General features: G+C 39.2%; 1 protein-coding gene across 4 annotated transcripts; it reads left to right on the plus strand.

Annotated features, from left to right (window-relative positions):
• The first annotated feature begins 273 nt into the window (after nt 1-273).
• Nucleotides 274-20,899, plus strand: LOC122645478. Of its 4 annotated transcripts, none has more exons than XM_043838789.1 (11): nt 279-877; nt 1,116-1,373; nt 2,528-2,770; nt 3,015-3,164; nt 3,302-4,830; nt 14,205-14,278; nt 14,431-14,497; nt 14,581-14,706; nt 14,868-14,974; nt 17,691-17,851; nt 20,401-20,899. In XM_043838789.1, the coding sequence occupies exons 1-11, from the start codon at nt 437-439 to the stop codon at nt 20,650-20,652; spliced, it is 3,408 nt and encodes a 1,135-aa protein (XP_043694724.1). In that variant the 5' UTR covers nt 279-436; the 3' UTR covers nt 20,653-20,899. The 4 variants fall into 4 exon arrangements, 3 of the variants coding, with proteins under 3 accessions (XP_043694725.1, XP_043694724.1, XP_043694723.1); XM_043838788.1 differs by having other exon boundaries at nt 280-877; nt 14,416-14,497; XM_043838790.1 differs by lacking the exon at nt 17,691-17,851 and having other exon boundaries at nt 276-877; nt 14,416-14,497; nt 20,401-20,486.
• The last annotated feature ends 1,779 nt before the right edge of the window (nt 20,900-22,678 follow it).

The raw sequence follows: 22,678 nt of genomic DNA on the forward strand, positions 1-22,678 counted from the left end.
TCCTCTCTCTTCGGTTCTCTCATCTGTGATTCTGTATTGGGTTTCGGACTGCAATGGAGGTGTCTTCGTCTTCTACCTCATTAATTCCTCCAAAACCTCCGTTCCCACTAAGAGGGAAGTTTCTCTAACCGTCTTTCCGAATTGTATTCTCCTATTTCTATCCATTTTGCTACGCAGATAACCCTAATTTAGAAGCCTCAGACCTCTTTCTCTCTCTCTCACCGCATGTTCTATTAGAAATCCTAATTTCTCATTTGCGGATCTCCAGTGAAGCGCCGTTCTCTGTGAATTTGTAGTTAGTTTCGTCTCCAAGTTGTTTCTGAACTTTATTCTCGATTCTGCTCTGTTTTGGAGCATCAGATTTCTCGAGTCCTTTGTTGTCGCAGTTATGGATGTTCCTTTAATTTGAATTTGAACCTTGTAAGGTTCGCCAGAAATGGCTATTGTGACAGGAGATCGATACCTGGAGTACCTGGTGAAGTTTGTGGAGAAACAAGCTGGTCCGTTACTTGAAGGAACCTTAGTTTTGAAGCTAAATCCAGTTGGACTTCACTATGTTCAATCGAGGCTTGAAGCATTAGAAGAGCTTGAAGGTCTTCTGGTTGGTGCTCCTGTGGATTACCTCCGTGCTTACATTTCTGATCTCGGGGATCACCGGGCGCTTGAGCAACTGAGGAGAATTCTACGGCTTCTGACGTCTCTGAAGGTTGTGTCGGTACTCCCGCCACCTACTAGAGATCCGACACCGCTTTCGCTGTTGCCGTTCGGACGGCTTAAGGTTTTGGAGCTCCGCGGATGTGATCTTTCGACTTCGGCTGCAAGGGGACTTCTGGAATTGAGACATACTTTGGAGAAGATCATCTGTCACAATTCTACTGTAGGTTTTTCGTTTTCTCAATCTCTCTCTCTCTCTCTCTCTTTCACTCTTTCTTCTGTTGGGAATTTGTTATTTATTTTAGTTCTTATTTTTCTTGGTGAGAGTCTTATTATGGTAACGGAAACTTCTCTTATTGAGATGTTTTTATATATGCTTCACAAATTTTTCCCGTTTGCATTACATGTGGATACTCTCTGCAATTTCTGACAATATGTGTTCTCTTATGTGAATAATTCAGGATGCTCTTCGGCATGTATTTGCCAGTAGAATTGCGGATATAAAAGAGTCCCCAGTATGGAATCGGCTAACATTCGTTTCATGTGCTTGCAACGACTTACTTCTCATGGACGAGTCTCTGCAGCTGCTCCCTGTGGTTGAAACTCTTGATCTAAGTCGAAATAGATTTGCAAAAGTTGATAATCTACGGAAGTGTTCCAAATTGAGATACCTGGATCTTGGTTTCAATCAACTTCGGACAATTGCATCATTTGCTGAGGTAGGATTGATTATTGGTACTTCCCTTTGTTGGCCGTGGTTTCATTACTCTAGTTTTCAGACAATGCATAACTTTCCTCTCTCTACTTTTTTTTTTTTCTTAAAATAAATTCTGTTGTTTAAGTCTGCAGTTTCAGAGGGTGGTCAATAATAAATTTATTGCGTGACTGGAAGATTGACATTTTGCCATCTTGTCTTGTCCGCGGATTGTGGACAATATGAACTAGTGTGTAGGATTAGCTTGAATTGTACATCATTATAGACTTTATCTCAGAATGTTGACAAGTATTCAACGAAAAATGGCTGCCTTATCCTTGAAAGTACACGTAATTTATACAGACCAGCACCTTCATTGTTTAAAGTGGTCATTTTTCATCTTCTTCTAGTCGTGTTGCTCTTCACTGATAACCCAACTGAATTGAACCTTCTCAAAATTGTTTGTGGTTTACCTTTCCATTTTCTCCTCTCAAAACTTCCCCATGTCCACTGATCTCTCTCTCTCTCTCTCTCTCTCTCTCTCTCTCTCTCTCTCTCTTCGGACCTTGTAGAAAATCATTTCCCAGTCCTTCAAACAAAATAAGCAATCCTCACCAGTAGGATGTCTCGGGACACCTATCAATTATCTGCACAAGTGAAAGAAAAATTAAATCTATTTATAAGAAAGACTTAGAACGGTTATCCTTTGCAGTTTTCTTGTTGTAGCTTACCTTTTAAGATGCGACAGGATTATTAGGATTTGTATGATAAAATAAGCTACGGGCTCAGGGCATAGCGCAAAAATGCATACAAAGATCCCTTTAAGGTTAGCTTGTGCGCTGGAGCAGCCCATTTGTATCTTTCTTTTGATGTCAAAATCCCATTACACATAATAAAGATTGAATCAACATCCTCTTCATTAAGAGTCACTGTGTACCATCTAAATTGACTTATACAAGAACTTCAAAGTTAACTTTTTTGTACATTCTTAACTGAGTTTCATTTATTTAACCAAGTCATGGGTCTAGGGAGCTAATTTTATATTGTACCACCAGCTGGAAAAATGCAAACTGGTAGCTGTTAAGGATTGTGCACCCAACTTTTTCCTTTTGTATGCTTTTAATTTCTGAGTTATGGTTTGGCTTGGAATTCCTCACACAAAATTGTTGAATTGTGCAGATTTCATGTTCAATTGTTAAACTTGTTTTAAGGAACAATGCTCTGACCACATTGCGTGGGATTGAGAATTTGAAATCCATTGAAGGGCTTGATCTCTCGTACAATATTATTTCCAATTTTTCAGAGATAGAGATCCTAGCAAGTCTTCCATCTCTTCAAAATCTATGGTTGGAGGGAAATCCGATATGCTGTGCCACATGGTATCGACCACAGGTTTTCAGCTTTGTTCCTCATCCAGAGAAAGTAAGTGTTAGTTTTTCTCTCTTTGTAAGTTTTGCATCACAAATCACACATTTTCCTTTAGCACATCTCTTAAGCGTTCTGTGTTGGTTATTAGCGTCCGTTTTTTATGAAGTTCTCAATTCATCCTTTTTTGGTCATGCAAAAGTACTTTAATATGCTCAGGTTAGGTTGCTTAGTTGCATCTTTGTTTTAAAGGCTCTGCTGAAATAACATTTCCTCCGTTTCTGGTGAATGCTTGATTTAGTTGAAATTAGATGACAAGGAAATCACAACAAAAGAATTCTGGAAGAGGCAAATTGTTATTGCAAGCAGACAGACACGACCTCCTGCTTTTGGTTTTTATTCTCCAGCAAAATATGATGCTAATGAGGAAGGGAGTTTCAACATGAAAAAGGTAGGTGACTTTTGATGCTAACTTAAAGATTCTTGAGAAAAAAACTAAATGGAACATTTTATTGTTCTTCTTTCATTTTCACATTTACATTACACATTAATCTGTGATTCTAAAATAATTTACCTTTTTTATGGCAGAAAAAGCTGTCTCGTCTTGCTTGTATTGAGGATGAGGGACAGGGGAGACATGTTTCTCTGGAATCTACAGACCAAGAGTCAATCTCATGTGACAGTGAGATCCGAAGCAGAGAAGAGAATGCCATGTCTGACACTGAAACTGAAATAGTTGGTTTAATAAATAGGATTGAATTCATGAAGAAAGAAAATTCTTCTCTTTGGCTACAAGAGTTTAAGCAGTGGATGGATCATAGCACCGAAAATATGGTGGACAGCAGCAAATTTACAGGGGAGATCTCAAGTATTGATAAAGAAAATTATATGAAAAACAAGAAAAGCCACAAGAATCTTGGCTGTGTCTCAAACTCAGTACAGGTATCAGCAGTGGATCATACCACAAACATGTTGGAATCTGACAACTCGTTCACTGATACTTCTATTGATTTAAATAGCTATCAATATTTTGATTCAGTTGGTGAAGTAGCTTCAGAGTCCTCTGAGGATTTTTACCACAAAGAAGGTCAGCATGTCTTAAGAACTGGGAGAATGGATTCAAAACAGGGTCAGCTGAGGGGTTATAATCATCAAGAGGTGAATTCCCTGCCTGTGAAGGAAAAGGATCCCCTTCTTCCTGACAGATTAATCATCCAGGGAGGTAGCATGGATAGGAAGGTTGACTGTACTCCATTGACAGCCATTGGTGAGATTATTGAGTCCTATTCTTCATCTGGTTGCCCCAGTTCACCTCCACATTATCAAGAAGATATCCTGCAACGCAGGCACACCTTAGTGGAAGAACTTATGCAGCTATCTGCTGATTCCTATTCTGTGGCATCATCAGATAGTGATACCAGCTGTAGTGGAGATAATATTTGTGATGATGATCAGATATTGAATGAAGATTCCTTGAATAGGAGTATGGAAGACCACCTGCATGTACATTCCCCCAACAACAATTATTATGACAGAAGAAATGAAAATCTACACATCAAACAAAATGGCAGATATTCGTTGGGATGTCATGCTGATCAAGCTTCTACCATTGGGAAACTTCTAAAACAAGACTGCTCCAACAATGCTTTGGCAGATGCAGATTGTGATGAGACTGATCATGTCATGGAACAAGAGGAAGACTGTTTGGAGAAGAGAAAATTTAAACGGAAGCCAAAAAGGAGAATCGTGCCGTTATTGGAAGAGAATTATACAGTGGGAAACTCAGACATACGATATCAGAAGTTAAATGGTACTCCAGAAGTAGGTAAAATTGGCATGGAGAATGGACCAAGGATACAAACTTTTGGTAGGAGTGACTTCCAAAAGGCCCATGAAGACAAGGACAGGACATTGATAAATTCCGTAGAAATCTCACTGGTTGATGGTTCTGGTAAATCAATTTCCTGGATGGAATGCTCTTCTCATCTTTCTCAGAGTGACGAAACCATAAAGAGCTATTTCCATTTGAATGTTGCTGATTCAAGAGCTTCTGAGATCTGTTTGCAATGTATGCGTTGTGACAGTATACTTGCACTGGAATCAGGGTACCAGGAGAGGTAAACTTTCATCCTTCTCTGGTTGTTTGGGGAGGACATAGGATGCACTTTCTGCAGTATGACTTGATGTGATTTAATGCCGATTTTTGATGACTTGATGTGGCTTAATGTTGATTTTTGGTATACCTTGTACCATACTAAATAATCTTAGAAAAGAGGGGGAATAAAAAATAACACTTGGGTGCCTTGGTCGCCTAAGCGCTTAGGCACCCCTCTACTGCCTTGGGTCACCTTGCCGCCTTGACAACTATGGTTGTGATATGACTTGAACAAAGTGTTCCTGAAATAGAATGTCGGCAAAGATGTTATATTTGTGAAATGGAGGCTCAATCCAAAAACTGCGTATTATGTGTACTAGAATAGTTGATCTTGAGTTCCATTGGGAGGAATCTGAAGGTATTGCTTGGCCCTTTTAGGAGAGAAGAATCATTATGGTAAAGCCCTGATGCTTGATGGTACTTAGTTTATCTGGTAAATCTAATTATCATTTTGTAGGAAGAAAGCTTATTTACCGTTTCAGTCTGGTTCAAATCCCAATTAGGAGTATGCGAATCCTAACCGCAGGACAGGTCCAGGATATAGGTGTGATGGATATGCAAAGGCTTAACATAATTTTGAAGTTCAGATCTAAACCCAGCAACTCAGAATAGTACCTATGAAGCTTTCTAATGGATATGCCAGATCTGAACTACTGGTTTATAACAGAACACAGAAGTAACTCAGAACTAACAAAAATCAGATCTGAAGCTAATCTGATACTAGAATGCATATGCAGATCTGCAACAGAGTGGTTCGAGTGGAGTAACTACTATGATGTAGATCAGATCTGTTTCAGCACTGCAGCAGCCACATATTGGGAGAATAACCTTGCGACAGGATGAAGGAAGAAATAGAGTAAGAAATCTGCTAGTCACAGCCCCAGGTGGAGAAATAGAGATGAAAGATGGGGGATCACAGGGGAAGAAGAAAAGAGAGCAATCCAGAACTGTGAGGAGGGACGAAGAGGAGAGAGAAGAGAGAGCCAAGGACCCCTATGATAATATCATCGAAATGCATAAGGGAAAATTTCTTCCTTCTCCTTTGTACTTTACCCCAATTACAACTTCCTCCTCTCTATTTCCAATTATTACACCGGGACCCCCCTGGCTGACTGTGTTAGTCTGGTGTTGGTTATAGTTTGGAAAAACATCATAAATAGAATTACAATGCTACCCTTTTCTTCATTTTCAACTTAAAACACCCAAAATCGTTTGTTGGGAGGGGACACTGTGCAAAACCAGCAAGCTCCAAGGTATCTTGTTACATCCGTGCCGAAAACTAGGGTTAATTTGAATTTTATAATAGGTACTGCTTCGGCAACTGTCGACACAGGTGACATGTGTGCTGTAATGGTCAAGAAATTGGGTGAATATGTTGTCAGTCCTCCATGTGCTTGCTCATGGTGTAAAGGGAGCAGACAGAGATTTTCGAATGAACTCCCAGATAATTGGTAGTAAGTATTTGAATCTTGGTTACTTGGTTAATGGATGCATGGTAGAAGTGGTGTCTTGTTACTGTGTACAGACCCCTTCAATAATGATAGGAGAACTGGAGAAAAACCAGTCAAAGACAGCAGATTTGGGCATGTCTGGATGACCACCATCATCTAGACACTATCCGGGACCCAAAAAGGGGAAATTTTAGTCTGTGGGGCCCGTGCCTAGGATTCGATCTTCCTTCGTATGTCCCACCATCTTGTGATATTCACCAACACCTGCATGCCTAATATAAGGTTAAGCTGGTGGGCCCACATGGTCTAACAGAGGAGTTAATGGGTTTTAGTCAAACCCAATGGCCAGGCAAACTGACCCTAGTTGTTTTTGCCTATATATAGAACTAGAAGTTGGAGCTTGAAAGCTCACAACTCACAAACCATGGACTGGAAAAAGGAGAGGAAAGAAGGAAAGAAGGAAAGAAAGGAGGAGGAGGAGGAGGAAAGGACGAGGAGCTTGGACCTGCAAAGGCTTGCTTTCCAAGCTCAGCCCTAGGTAGGCTGCTGTCCTCTATCCCCTTTTCTTTCTTTCATTGGGTTCCTTGACCTAGGTCATGGCTGGACTCCTGTTGAATTCCAGTTTTGATCCGTACAAAGGTTGTAAAATGAGTCTCTATAATTGTACCCATTGGTACTCATTCTTGCTGTTTTAGGTCAGTCCAGACTGATGCTATGATGGAATAACTTCTAAACATAGGTTTTTGGGTTTCGGCCGTAGAATTGGCCGTATCTCCGAAACCAACCGATAGAAATTAGGTTTGTTTGGCTCAATAGAGAGGTGTTACAATCCTCTTGAATCCCAACGGGGCCGAATTGGCCTTGGTTGAATACTGGTTAGAACCGAACTAAAATTCAGTTTCCTATGACATGACCAGATGATCATGTTCGGATAATTACCATCATCTGGAAGTCATCATCCGATGACTATCGGCTGAGACAATAGCTCTCTGTAGACATGGTCGAATGATCATGTCTGGATGATCACAATCATCTGGAAGTCATCATCTGATGATCAGTGACTGAGAGAATAGCTCTCTGGAGGTGTGTCCTGATGGTAATGTCCGGATGCTCATCATCGTCCGATGACCTTACTGTACAATTCCCAAGTCTGTTTAGGGAATCTTTGGGGGATTCTTCAACAATGTTTTAACACCATGTTACACCTTATTATAGGTCAGAGATAATCACTCTGGAGAGGCCTATCAGGGTATTATTGGGATTGTACAATTTGAGTTGAAATCACCAAGTCTATTGACAAGGTGAGTGGGATGGTCTGAATTCTTTTGTGAGTGTTTTTTATCATATCAACTATTGTATGAAGCATACATAACATGTTTACTTATGCCTCTTGAATTGTTTATAACTATGTATGCTTCAAAACTATTTGATATGAAATGTGAAGTGGATGTGTAGAAATGAGATACGGTGTGGCCGATGGTGGATTCCAGTATCGTTACTGCCATACTATGTTTATTGCTGCATTGCAGTACTACATTATAGATCAGCTTGGAAATGGGTTGCGGTGTGGCCAATGGCTTTCTGGTACTGTATTCGCCATACTAGCTGTATTTGAATTCCCTAACTGTTGTAATAGAGATATTTGTTGCATTAGGGTTGGAAATGGGTTACGGTGTTGTTGATGATGGACTCCAGTACCGTATTCGCCATACTTTATTGTATGTGTATGTGTATGTTTGAGGAAACAGGAGGATGGTGTGGCCGATGGTTTTGCGGTACTGTGATCGTCGACCTCAAATATACGGTATGATGTGATTATTGCCGGAGGCGGACCGAGTCGGGTGACCGATGGGAATTCTGGGACAAGCGGGTTATCAGGGTTTGCTGGGAAACTCATGGCGCATTCAAGGACCGGCAAGATTCCTTACGCAACTAGGGCATGTATTGTTGGGTGACTGATGGCACATTTTGGGACCAGGGATACATTCTATTGTGTTGTTGTAGCACTGTTAACCTGAGACTTAGTTTTGCTGTCTAGGTTAATTAATAAATGGATTCATGCACCGCATCATAGACTATTTGTGTTTGTTTGCATATTTCCCTCCTCTCATTGAGTTTAGTGAAGCTCACACCACGTGCGCGCCTTTTTTAGATGTTGATGTAGATACTGTCGAGTCCGTGAGTGCAGATGCCTTTCCTGCCATGATCGAGTACAGTGGCGTCTAGTGGACTCAAGAGTCCGAGGAGCATGATACTGGTTGTGGTTGCGACATTTGTGCTTATGGAGCTGTCTGATTGAGGGCGTTATGCCATCAGTTCTTATTTTGTTATTTTAACACTTTTGATGTAATATTTACACTTTTGGGTTATAGTATGTAAATATGTTGTGTTGAATAACATATGAGAATAAACTTGTTTATATATAAAGTATCACCAGACTTCCGTTGCTCAGATTTTATTATGGATTGATTGTGGGGTGTATAGTTAAGGTACTACATCTGAGATCCTAGCAGGCTAAGTAGGATGATGGTAGGCATCCTAGTCACATTCCCCGGGTTTTAAGGAGCGGGGTAGGACATATCTCCTGCGAACTCCGGCGGAAACAAAGAAATGCTGCAACTCTAAATTTCATCTATAGCCTTCGAGATCTCTCCCCCAAAGTAAAATGATGATCCTCCACCAAATCTTCCTTCTTTTCTTTGCCTTTCTCTTGATTTCTCCAATGGAAAAAGAAGAATACTGTCGGAGTTGCGGCAGCCATCGTTGGTGAGGGAGTGGAACTATAAACACTGATGAGAAAGGGGGTAGGCAAATGGTGAGTTTGTAACTGAACAAACGAAGAAGAACTTCTAGGCATTGAGATGCCGGTCCAAGCATTGATCGAATCTATATCCGAAATCTCTCATCTCCTCAAGAATCAAACGACAAAACTTCAAAATCTTATCCATGCATAGAGACGATGGGGACAAATGGAGAAGGCAAGACTTACATTGAAGCTTCAACTCGATTAATTGCCTCAGAGACGACAACCGAACCCAGGAGAGATATAAAGATTGCTTCGGCTTTCATCAGAGTCTCGTTACACCCATGGTTTCAAACAAGAGGAAGAAGACGAGGTATGAGGTTAGGATTTTTGAAAATAAAAGAGGAATTGAACGGGGCAGGGGATCTGATAGTGTGAGACAGAGTCGAGGTCTTACCTCGTGGTACTCTAGGCCATGAATTACAGAGCTGAGAGGACGACGGAGGAGAGCCTCGCTCGTCCGATCATTGTGCTGATCACTGGTTCAAATCACTAGTTTGCGAGAGATGTACTCCAACATAGGCTCGGGTATGGCAAAAATAGCTTCTTCAGGGAGGGCGATTAAGAAACCCTCGAAGACTCATACTGCTTCAGTGAGACAAGGGTAGCTGAAAGAAGCCCCTTGATGGACCTAAAACAGGGGCTGATAATGGACTGATGGATCATAGCAATGATTCCGAAAAAAAGAGAACTTCGCAATGGGTTCAGGTATCACTGTTGCCACAACACGGAGGAGAGGGTAAGAGAGGTTCCCGGAGAAAGAGAAAAGGGCCTATCGAAGGTGAGGCTTGGCATCTCAAAGTTGATGGCCGAATCTTTGCTTTATGCTCCAGCCATTAAATTTAGGGATCAAATCTTTGGGTAATCCATTTTTTAAAGGACTGTAAACTTGAGGAAGAAGATTCCAAATTCACAGTTGGTTATTAAATGAAGGGTTTCTGAACATCAGTAGAAGCACCCCAACCAACAATTTATTTTTCAACGACTATGGTAAGTAGATGTCATGGAATGAGCAGGGAAATCTTTACGCTCATGGCGGTGCTGCTAACAGGTAGACGATGGCGCTCTGACGTCAGCAAGGGCGATACTAGTGGTGAGGGCAGCAATGTTTGATCACTCAGAGGTGCTGGTAACAGGTAGGCGATGGCGCTCTGACATCAACAAGGGCGATACCGATGGTGAGGGCGGCAATGTTTGGTCACTTAGAGGTGTAGAGGGGTAGGGGTGGGGTTGCAGGAGGAAGAATAAGAAGAGAGAAGGGTATTTTGGGGGATTAAGGGAGTTACTCCTTACTCCTTACTTCATGACGTAACAGATGGAAACTAACCGCCTGGGTCTTTTTGTTATAGATTTCCATCAAAGGGGGAGGGGTGTAATAATTGAAAATAGAGGGGAGGAAGTTGTAATTGGGGCAAAAAACAGCGGAGGGGGATGAAATTTTCCCAAGACATAACCAATACAATCACTCAAGAATTCCGGCGACGAACAAACACAAAATGATCATAATTAAAAATAAAAAATAGAAAAAACTCCACCAAGTAATAATCAAACTGAACTTAGTAAACCAGGCTCTAGGTGACTGTTTGAGGCCATAAATTGCCTTGTGTTATTTACAAACTCTATGAGCATTCCCCTCCTGAGCAACATACCCTGGATGTTGCTCCATATACACCTCCTCGTGTAGATCATCATATAAGAAAGCATTTTTGATATCCAACTGCTTTAGGGGCCAATCCAAATTCACAGTTAGGGAAATGAACACAACCCGAATTAAGCCGAGCAATAGAAGAGAAGGTCTCGAAGTAATCCACACTGTAGGTCTGAGTATAACCCTTTGCAATCAAATGGGCTCTGAGCTGTTCAACAAAGCCATCCGGATTGTATTTAATAGTGTACACCCAACGAAACTTCACAATATCTTTTTTTTTTGGGGGTGAATTAGCAATATATTTAACTGCACAATATCTTTACCTGGAGGTAAATCCACAACAGTCCATCTCTGTTGAGAAATCAAGGCATCCATTTCCGCTTCTATAGCCTCTTTCCAGGATGAGACAAAGCCTCATGATGCGTTTTAGGAATAGAATGCGTAGTTAATGATAGGGCAAAGCTAATTTTCTGCTCGAAAGGACCAACTTCCTCAGTAAGATTAGTAGAAAGAACAAGTTTTTCATCTTGTTTGACCTCTTTCAACTGCTTTTATGGTTGCACTGTTGATGTTGCTTCGATTGGCTTTAAAGAGCTATAATGTTGCAGCCTTTCAACACAATAGTTTGTTGTAGATGAGAGGGCTTTAATGCACATAAATTTGCTTTAGTGTCGAGAATACCTTGTTGTGCTTCAATCCACGACTAATCCACTTCAATGGCATGTTTAGAAGAAGGAAACACGTGACATTGTGCCCCATAGAAATAAGAGTAAATAGATGACTCAAGAAGAATGTCATAATCAGATTAATGATGATTTCACTAGTTTTAGATAACATATCTACCACCGATTGAGAAAGTAGACTTTCACTAAGCCCGTTAACTCTGAATAGAGAAAAAGTATTTTCATTGGGCAAACGAACTCTAGTTTGGAAAACATAGATATCCATGGCCAGGTAGGATAGGCTCTGATACCAAATTGATGCAGTCTCATTCCACAAACCCCAATTAGGAGTGTGTAAATCCCAACTGCAAGACAGGTACAGGATATAGGTGTGATGGCTTTGTAAAGGCTTAGCAGAGTTCTGAAGTTTAGATCTAAACCCAGCAATTCAGAATAAGAGGTATGAAGCTTTCTAATGGAGAAGTCTGATCTGTACTACTGTTTATAACAGAACACAGAAATAAATGAGAAACTAACAAAAATCAGATTTGAAGCTAACCTGATAATAGAATGCATATGCAGATCACAATAGAGTGGAGTAACTATTGTGATGTAGATCAGATCTGTTTCAGCACTGCAACAGCCACAGATTGGGAGAAATAACATTGCAACAGGAGGATGAGAGAAAATAGAGTAAGCAATTTGCTAGCCACAATGAGTCCCAGGTGGAGAAACAGAGATGGAAGATGGGGGATCACAAGAAAGGAAGAAAAGAGAGCAATCCAAAACTGGGGGGGGGGCAATTGGGGGGAGGGCGACATTACATCTCTTTAAATAAAAATAAGGAAAGGAAATAGACTTAGAAATAATAAAAGACTTCTAAACTGATCCTGCGACTAGGATGGACATCACAAGACAGCTACTATTATAAATAGAATAACTTCCTGACTAATAGCTACTGGGTCGTACTACTAATCTAACTTTAAACACTAAATTCGTTTATCTAAAATTTGGGCTTTAATAATTGAGCTCTTTACAATTGAAAACACTTAAAACAAAAGCCCATAACTAAGTAATATAAATAGGCCCTTATGTTGCACTGTAACTGCATTACCCATGTCCAGCATATAGTTTTTAGTTGATTAGTTGGGCCTCTTTTTTGGTTATGCCAAATGCCTACCTCTTTGTTTTTGTTGTTTATACATGATTCTTTTTTTTTCATTCATCCTGTAATTCTCTTGATTAAGTTGATTACTTTGTAATTCTGCATTTAGAGGGTGGACCTTGGTGCAACGGTAAGGTTGCTCCATTGTGACCTAGTGGTCACGGGTTCGAGTCTCTGGAAACAGCCTCTCCGCAAAGCGGGGGTAAGGCTGCGTACATTATGACCTTCCCTAGACCCCGCAGTGGCGGGAGCCTCATGCACTCGGTACGCCCTTTTACTTTGTACTTCTGCATTTATGCCATACTCCATGGGGTTTATTTATGAAATTTAAGAGTTGAGTAGAGATTTGGGCTGTTTGCTTTGCCAAGGCACCACAGTAAGTTCTCGTCGAATAGTTCCTTCTACCCTCACTTCTATTTGTAGTGTCTACTAAAATGGTCATGTAAGGATGAAGTCCAATGAGAAAGGAAGCGGAGTGATCAATAATATTTACAAAATGAGGACAGGGATTTGCATCCATGCCTGATTTTTACCTGGTGGAGGTGTCTACACGGCAACCCTATAAGCACAACATGTGGAGAGGTCCTCTTTTGTATGTAATTAATATGTTCTTTCTGCAGGCAATCACCCAAGTGAAACTAAAGTTTTGTTACCTTTTCATTTCACTTGCTGTTAGCTCTCTCTCCTCTCCTGCACACATTTTTTTCTTATTTAAGAAATAAAATACATGAAATTCCTGGCATTGTTCTGAAACTTGGTTCACCAATCCATTGTTGAGGTTGGTGGCAGGCAACGGATTAACCCTTGGGTCAAGGCTGGTTCAGATGGTCCTAAGCTTAAATAGATGTGCTTATTATTTGATATATATACTAAACAAATTGGCAATTTATTACAAGATTACCTGTGGCACAATGAAAAGACATGGTTAGATAAAATTATTTCAAGTTATAACAGAAGACATGTTAGTGTTTTTTTCTTTTTCAATTGATGTAAAAATATACATATTAATATAAGAATGATGAAGTGGTTGGTTGGTGATAGTTTAACTGTGGGTTAAAACAAAATTTGACTTATTAACAGGTTTGAAACAAGATTAGGTTTATAGGTGGATCCACTTGTTGTAGGGGTGGGTGGTGAGTGAGTCCATCAGTTCAACATGCCAGTTATGGAGTATTTGGTTATGGTTGTGTGAAAATTCGGTTCAGGGCCTAACAAGTGCCGAGTGCAGACATTCCCTGCTCAATGCTAAATAGGTGTTTTCTTGTTACAGAGGTCTTTACTGAACCAATATCAACTTCTTCATCACATTACCCCAAACTTCCAAGCTTTTTTATTAGTCAATTAACGTGAGCCTTATTTTTAGCCCTACAAATAAGTATAGATTGTTCAATTTATTCAATGGGAGTTAATATCTTGCATTTTCACTGATCTAGACAAAAAAATCTTATTTAGTGTTCTCGTGTTGATTTCTGTTTGACTGCCTAAGACAAAGGTGTTCCTGACATCAGTTACCAAAAAAGGATTGTGCGTCTTGCCATAGTCAATTAAAAACTGCCAAGTGTTCTACTGAATTTCTCTCATTGTTTTGTGTTCTGTTGTTCATGCAGAGAGCTTGTTTTATTACTGAGCAGTGAAAACAAGTTATATGTGCTACTTATGGACTTCACATCTAATGGGTCAGGTTAGTTGTGTTTTGTATAAGCTCCTCATGGGAGGCATACTTTAATTACTTGGTAGTTACTGCCCAGTTAGAGACTACCTTCCATAGATTGATTGGCTAAATGACTATTATAGTATAATTTGATTTTAATTTCACAGAAACTGTCTCAAAAGTTGTGGGGTGTCATAGGCTTGAAGATGTTAAAGAAGTTGAGGTCGGTATTGGGCTACATGTTTTGAGGTTAGTATGTAGGTTATCTTTTCTAAAAGTCATTAAATTGTTTAATTCTCGTGTATTCATCTCTCTCTCTCTCTCTCTCTCAGTGTGCATTTTGAGATGGATTTACCATACATATTCATAACAAGGAGCATTGATAAATCAAGAGAATTGTTATGTCTCTTGCAAGTTTGTGATATGTCTGCAACAAGTAATAAATGTTTACTAAAGAGGTAACTTCTCCTATACTATTTCAGCTTCAAACCTTTGGTATTCAAAGCAAAATGATTACTGATTCTAGCTATATTTAAAACTAAAATGAAGACAAACACATTTATTTGTGATACTGATTTGTTTGTTGGGACTGGACTGGGACCTTGAATTGAAATAACAGTCTGGAGCAGATTCAAGTCGAATTGTTTGAGAAACATGTCTGTACTGGTCAAACGATGAGCATGTTCTTGTACTCAATGTTGCTTTTTTGGCACAGCAATAGTAAAGGTACATTTGGTTCACATTGTTCATTTTTACTCCATTTTATCATGGGGTAGTGAATTACTTTTATATATAAGCTTCTTGATGCATTCCAAGTGATCAAAATTGAGTCTCACTGCCGAACTTTGACAACCATCTTTCAACTTTCCTGGTATTATGATTGTTTTTATACACTTTAGCCTTGTGTTAGCCCAGAAATGTTTATGGCGGATTCTAATTAACATACAATGCTGGAATGGCTATCATAGTTGTTACTGAACTTATCTTGACATGTTACATTGGTACTTGAGATGGTTGCTTCTTTTGCTTCAACTGACTATATTATAAGTTTTCATTTAGATGAGGATACATTAGAATAGAGAGAATGTAGTAATCAAGGAGAGAGAATTAAGAAAAAGCAGCATTGTATAGCAATAACAGTGTCAACAGCCAAAAAAGCAATAATGAAGTTAATTATTGACCTAACTGTGGCCCAGCTACCCCATAAGTTCAAACCAACTGTGTCTTCAATTCCAAATATCTAAAATAGTCACCACTAGTTTCAATTTCCAGGCCTCTACTTATACAATGTTTCAAAGTCTTTATTTAATTCATTATACTAAGACTCCTGATGTAACCCTGGGTTCTGAAACCCTTAAAGTTGGATTGCTGTGGGTCCACAAGCATGGTAAATAACTCAAATCAAGGACAAAGCGGAAGTTCGGTAATTAACTTGAAACTCAGACCGAATAAGTGAAGATTGTAACAATGTTAAAGCATTAACAACCAGCAACAATGGAGAATAGCAAAAGAAAGAGGAAGAGAAGTCGAGAGAGAGAAGGAAGTAATAGAACTCTGCCCACGGTTGAGTTGTGAACAAATTACTCAAACCATGGGCTAAATCATGTATTTATATTAACTAAAAGACTTAACAACCGAGACTTAAATTAACTGAGTCATCTAGTACTCAAATACCCCTCACTAACTACTTACTAACTAAGACTAGTAACAATTACTGCCCCAAAAAAAAAAAAAAACTAAGACTAACAATAGAGCAATAGAACACATTGACCCATAGATCCAAGACTACACTTAACACTTCCCCTCAAGTTGGAGCATAGACATCACCCATGCCCAGCTTGGAACACCTTTGTAGAAATACGTTCCAAAACAAGGCTTTAGTAAACAAATTCGTAAGCTGACTATGAGAGTTGACAAACGGAGTGGAGATCAACTTCTTCATCACTGTGTTCTGAACAAAATGACAATCTACTTCAATATGCTTCCTCCTCTCATGAAAAATTAGATTATTAGCAATGTAAATGGCCACTTGGTTATCGCAAAACATCGCCATCGGCTTGTTGGTTGAATAACCAAGCTCTTGAGGACCTGAACAAAGGACCGAAGCCGCATCAACTCAGTGGCAGTGTCAGCCATAGCTCGATACTCCGCTTCAGTACTCGAACAAGTCACAGTAGTTTGTTTCTTACTCCTCCTTGTAACCAGATATCCGCCAAAGAAGGTACAATATAGCCTGTAGTAGATCATTGATCATCAACCCAGCCCAATCAGCATTAGGATAACCAACAGTACTAGTGTGACCATGACGACGATAAATAAGGCCTTTCCCTAGATCTATCTTAATATACGACAGATTGCCTCCCAATGAACTTGCATAAGGTGTTTTCATGAACTGATTAATCACACCAACAACAAAGGAGATATCAGGCCGGGTAACGGTAAGATATATAAGCTTATTGACTAGTCTCCTATATTGATGTTTATCTTCAAACTCCTTGTCATCAGAAGTTCCAAATGTGATATGAGGGTCCATAGGGGTATGTATAGACTTACAACCTAACATCCTTATCTCACTCGGGAGATCAAGAACATACTTCCGTTGAGACAAACTGAGTCCTTTCTTACCATGAATGACTTCAATTCCAAGAAAGTAGCGGAGAGCGCCCAAGTCTTTCATTTGAAAATGCTGCTGTAAGTAAGTCTTAACTTGTGCAATTCCAGATATGTCATTACTAGAAACAATGATGTTAGCAACATAAATGACCAGTACAATAACTTTAGAGTCCTAACGTCGAATAAAAACTGAGTGATCTGAGTAACACTGAGAAAACCACATGCAGCAACAACGTTGCTAAATTTATCAAACCACACTCTTGGGGACTATTTCAGCCCTAAATGGCTTTGTGCACCCTACAAACTTTCTTTATTTCTTCCACCTGAGCAACATACCCAGGAAGTTACTCCATGAGTATTCCTACATCCTACCCATAATTTAGGCTCTCATTAAAGTGGCCTATTACAAAGAAAACCCATTGGACCAAAGGCCCAACAGATATATTACCCAACACAGAGCTTATTTCTAATAAAATAAGCCCATTTGTGTGATTTATCTGCATCACCCCATATCCACACGCCCTTGCCACAAAGAAACAGCCATGACCACTGGGAAAAAAGCCTCAGGAAACAAGTCCAGAATCCATGCAGATCTTCACCCACATAATCCCCCTCTGGATGGTTACCTACACACTTATATATGGACATCAATTTTTGGGAAGCTTTTTCTTGGACATGGTTGTTTGTTTAAGGCATTTTTTATTTCCCGGTTATTGATTAACACTAAGTGATGTTGCTTTTGACTCTTCTATAATGGTATACTTTGGTTTCTTTCAGAAAATGTTAGTTTTTATGCATGGTTGTTGATAGTTAAGTCACAATTGGACAGAGGAATCGTGGCTTTCAAGATCCCTGTTTATAGTTGAAGGCTATGTGCTTGTGTGCATTGAAGACCTTATGCAGTTCAGCTCTCTTTCCATGGATGATGTGTCATGCTCCTCATATCTAACGCTTGATTTGTGCTGCTCCATCGGTGACATATCTGAGATGGTAATCCTGGGTTACTTTTGCTTTTTAAAAAGATTCTTTGTCTACATGTGGAATCTATAATAATTTTGGATGATTTTGTCCTATTTACCGGAAGCACACAAACAGATTGTATCGGATATCATTTTAGTACCTGTCTGCTTCTTGTGCAATCATGCTGCCTTCTAGCATAACAGCTGCATGAATAATTGGAACAAGTTTGATTAAGATTACTCATGTTGCTGTCATCTTTTGGCTTTGCTATACCAATTTATTCCTGTTTTTCAAGAGTGGTTATTTCATGCTCTGAATAAAATTTTAAGTTGGTTTCTTATTTATTTATTTATATATTCAGTTTCATCTAATGAGATTATATAGAATGTAATAGCTTGTATTTGTACCACTATATTGTAAATTTTTTAGTCACCATAATTCTGCCTTCTAGCAAAACAGGAATCTTATTTACTTTTAGTCACCATAATGCTCTGAATAAAATTTTTAGTCAGCATATACCTGTCTGCTTCTTGTGCAATCGTGCTGCTTTCTAGCATAACAGCTGCATGAAGAATTGGAACAAGTTTGATTGAGATTCCCTCATGTTGCTGTCATCTTTTGGCTTTGCTATACCAATCTATTCCTGTTTTTCAAGAGTGGTTATTTCATGCTCTGAATAAAATTTTAAGCTGGTTTCTTATTTATTTATTTACATATTCAGTTTCATCTAATGAGATTATATAAAATGTAATAGCTTGTATTTGTATCACTAGATTATATTGTAAATTTTTTAGTCTGTCACCATGGCAGTAAAACTGAGGAATGGAATTACACAGAGCGCAATTACTTAATGCTGATGAACAAGAGAATCCCAAGCAGTTTATTTTTCTAAGAAAAAGGTTCTCTGAGCCACTGGGGTAGAGTACACTAGCATCTCTGTCTATCTCTCTTCTCCTCACATGAAATGACCTTGTTTCCCTTCAATGTAGGTTACCATTTTGCCGCCCTTCATTGGTTCACTCCGCTGTACTGCTTGTTTAGGGAACCCTCTCCCATTTTTTTTTTCTCTTATTTCAGCTTTCTGTTCTCCTAGGGTGGGGAACTTGTGGATTATCTCCATATAATTAAATTTCAGTTGCTTGAGTGTGTGAAAAGAGTGGTGCTTACTGGTTGTATATGGTGAAAAAAAAATTTAATATGACATAAATCCAGCAATAGTTTAGGGCAGAATGGTGGAGAGTCAAGCCATCAAGAAACAGTTAAGTTAATTAATGACTATTCTTTTTATTTCAGTAGGTATATGAAGGCAAAAGTAAACAAAATTGGGACTAACATTCCCAGGAAAAAAAAGGGTGTACCCAGGGCACGAGGCTCCCGCCACTGCCGGGTCTGGGGAGGGTCATAATGTATGCATCCTTAAAACTGCTTTTGCAGGGAGGCTGTTTTCAGACTATGGGATGTAAATAATTCCTGCAATATATTCATACACAAAAAGGTCATCATCTATGAAATAATCAATTATCCTGAAGGATTGAGCTTCAATCAGTTGTGGTTGTGAGAGCTTTCAGTATCCAGAGTCTTACTAATGATGAACAGTAAGTACAGCCCATCTCATTACCCAAAAAAGAAAGGGACAGCCTTCTTTGTGAATATTCAGATTCTAAAATGATAAGCATATGTGTTCAGAATAAGTCAAAAGGAAGTATCCTCCATATAGTCTGTCCCTCCTTGAAACTACAGGCATGGTTCTGAGTGATTAAAAGGTTGGTTGAAATGTGTTTGGTGACTGTTCATGAAATGTATAATGGTTGTGTGGAAAGAGTAGGAAAGACAATAAAGATCAGGTGTGGATTACCATGGTGCAGCTATAGAGGTTCTGGTCCACGTCAATAGGTAGGAATTTCCATCGATTATGACAAAAGAACATCTGGATGATGGTTTAATATTTTCGAGTTTCAAACAAAAAAATAAAGTCACCTTTAGATTTGAGATGGCCCCCATTAATGTTTCTCTGTATGATGGAACTATAGAGAAAAGTTCCGTGGAACCAATTCAGGTTGCATTGCTTCTTGTACATCTTGGTTGATTCAATAATCTGATTGACCTAGGGGGTTGGCAGCTAGATGGACTCTCGTAATATGCTTCTGTCTCTTTATTTATAAGGGAGCAGACATCAGGCTGCCTCTCTTATCTACAACATGGCACTATGTGGTGCTCCAAACTTGTTGTCCTTGTCATTTTGTAGTCGTGAGTTAATTTTCGGTTCTATCTGACATTTTCACATGTTGGAATGCCTTTAAAATTGAAAAAAGTCTATTCTTTTCAAGTACATGACCAAATTTGACACGTAGCCTGTCCAGATGATTCCTCATCAGCCCAATAGTCGGAGTCCATGTGGAAGAATGGTCAAGAGAGCCAGAAAGGCTTCAGGCTGTACCTCAACCAATGACCTTTTTCACATCAATAATTGTATCTTCTATTGCTCACTTTTATGGCTTGTGGCACTTGAACTAGTCATGAGAATCCATCTGATGCTCGAATTTTCCTTGTATCTCATCTATCCTAAACTTCTTTTTCAGGTCATTGAACCCCGGGAAAGTCGGTGCATCACATTAACTCTTGATTCTGTTTCACCCGGAAGTTCCTGTTCGGCTGATCTTGATAAGGAAAAGCAGTCTGCCATTATTAAGAGGGATAAGATGGCGATAGGTTCATTCACCTGGAAACTCAAATGGTTCTCTGAAGAGACCCTTCTCAAATTTGTCGCATTGCTGAAGGCCATGCATGCAGCAACAACCTTGTCTCCTTTCCCTGTAAGATATGCATCTTGAGGTTCTTCTGTTTTTATTTTCCTTTTAGGTTTACATTCATTTCATTCATTTCCTCTGGGTTTTTTTTTGTAATGAGTCAGGTATCCCACACGCACCTCCCCCCACCCCCCCACCCCTTCTGCTTCCTTTCAATATTCTTTTATTTGTGTTCTTTAAGCAGTCATCGTGCCAAGTAACAATTGTACAGTTTAGAACAGAAAGAAAAAAAAATTCTAGTGAATGAAAAGTTTGCCTTTTGCCTTTCCTCCACTTGCAAGTGTGACCACACCTTGATTTATCAAGGGTTTGGACTTTGGATAATGGTTCTTGCTTCAAATGTTTCCGTAAAGCGCAGCAAAAACTGTTTATATTAGCGAAGGAGAAAAAGATTTTTGTTGAGTGTTAACTCTCAGTACTTAGCTTATTGTAGTTTTGTGCGGCAAAAACTATTCTACAGGAAAGTGAAATTTGGGGAATTGACTGGCACTACATGGCATATGAAGGTGGAACTTGTGGTGAGTCTGGTGACACCTTAGCTGCTATTTTCTTCTTCAAATTTGATGTGAGATTCATATCTTGGTTTATCAGAACTAGAGAGTATTTGTATACAGTGCTAAAAAACTGAATATGAAGGTGACCAATGAAATTATATAAATTTCGAGTTATCAAAAGAACATATGAGAATGGAAAAAGATCCATGTATAAATTCCGAATTTCCAAACTACTAAGTAATTATATCTTTAGATGTAAATTTTATTTTATAAGTGATTTGATTGGAAAATAAAATTTATCAATTATATTTGAAATATTTTGAATTTAATTATATAATCATGCAAGATAATGATTTATAAAAATTTTACTTCAGAAAACTGTATTTCTTTCAGCTATTGAAATTCCAAATACAAGTAATCTAAATCTCCTGAAAGTAAAGTTATGTTTGATATTCACTCTTAAAATGTATTACGGATCTAATATGCATTCTGCAGCGATAAAATGTTGTTTGTTATACGTTCTCATTCTGAATTCCTAGAATGGGATAAGAGTGAACCTCAAATTAGGGTAGGGTGGGGGGGGAGAAGAGGAAATGAAAAACACAGATTTCAATCTTAGCTGTAGAAGGATCATTATCTACTCCACTTCTCGGGCAGGTTTGTTTCCCCAAGTTCCTCAAATGAGGGGAAATGACCATTTTACCCTTATTTGACCACACTGTCCAGGTGGGTTCACCCCCCGCCCCCTTTATTAGAAGCACTTGGGGAAATTTTTTTTTTTTTTATGTAAAGGAAGCACTTTGAGAAATGGAGCGGGCAAAAAATGGACCAAATAATTTTCCGCTGTAGAACCTCCTCACATTCCTCATATTGTACAATCAAATCAGTTCCTTTTGCATTGTAGCTAGGTAGACTAGAAGCCAGGTAAGTTTCTTGTTTATCCTAAAAAATAAACGGGAGCATATGAGGACCATAGGTTGCGCCCAAACACATGGGGCGGGATGGAGTGATCATTTGGAAGATGATGGATGAGATCGTGGAGGAGTAAGAAAAGAGCCAAAGACACATGACGGAGTTTCAAGGTCAGTGATTGGGTCAATGGATCCCCGGCAACCCTACCCTTTCTGCCGCAAATGTCGTTTGGTTCTCTAGCTCTCAAGCGTAAATTGCTCCAGGTAAACCGCTATCAATCAACTACTACGAATTATGAGAAATTGACAATGGCATTCATGACTCATGAGTTATTGAGCTGATCAGCAGATGGGTAATGACTTTTCTCTTGCTCATACTCCTTCGATTGTTTTGATTTTTTTTTTTATCTCAGTTTTTTCTCTAAGTTACACCCTTACCCCCTCTTAGACTGTTTAAAAAAAAAATGGAATACCCTTCCCTTTAAACTCCCATATTGTACATAGGATAAATGGGTAAAGAGGGTAAAACTATAATATATCTTGATTTATCTAAAATTTTAATCGGAAAAGGGTTTGTTGTCAAGCTACGTGGCCTTTGCATCAACGCGGGGTCAATGAGGAGGTGCACAGGGGCATCCAACAAAA

The sequence above is a fragment of the Telopea speciosissima genome, chromosome 11 (genome assembly GCF_018873765.1).
Source record: "Telopea speciosissima isolate NSW1024214 ecotype Mountain lineage chromosome 11, Tspe_v1, whole genome shotgun sequence".
Lineage (NCBI taxonomy): Eukaryota > Viridiplantae > Streptophyta > Magnoliopsida > Proteales > Proteaceae > Telopea > Telopea speciosissima.

What these genes read in the sequence shown, in the direction of transcription:
- LOC122645478 (XM_043838788.1), top strand. Translation starts at nt 437, where the DNA reads ATGGCTATTGTGACAGGAGATCGATACCTGGAGTACCTGGTGAAGTTT. An exon ending in TTGTTCCTCATCCAGAGAAA is followed by an intron (nt 2,771 to 3,014) that starts GTAAGTGTTAGT and finishes TGCTTGATTTAG; the next exon opens with TTGAAATTAGATGACAAGGA. An exon ending in GAATCAGGGTACCAGGAGAG is followed by an intron (nt 4,831 to 14,204) that starts GTAAACTTTCAT and finishes TTGTTCATGCAG; the next exon opens with AGAGCTTGTTTTATTACTGA.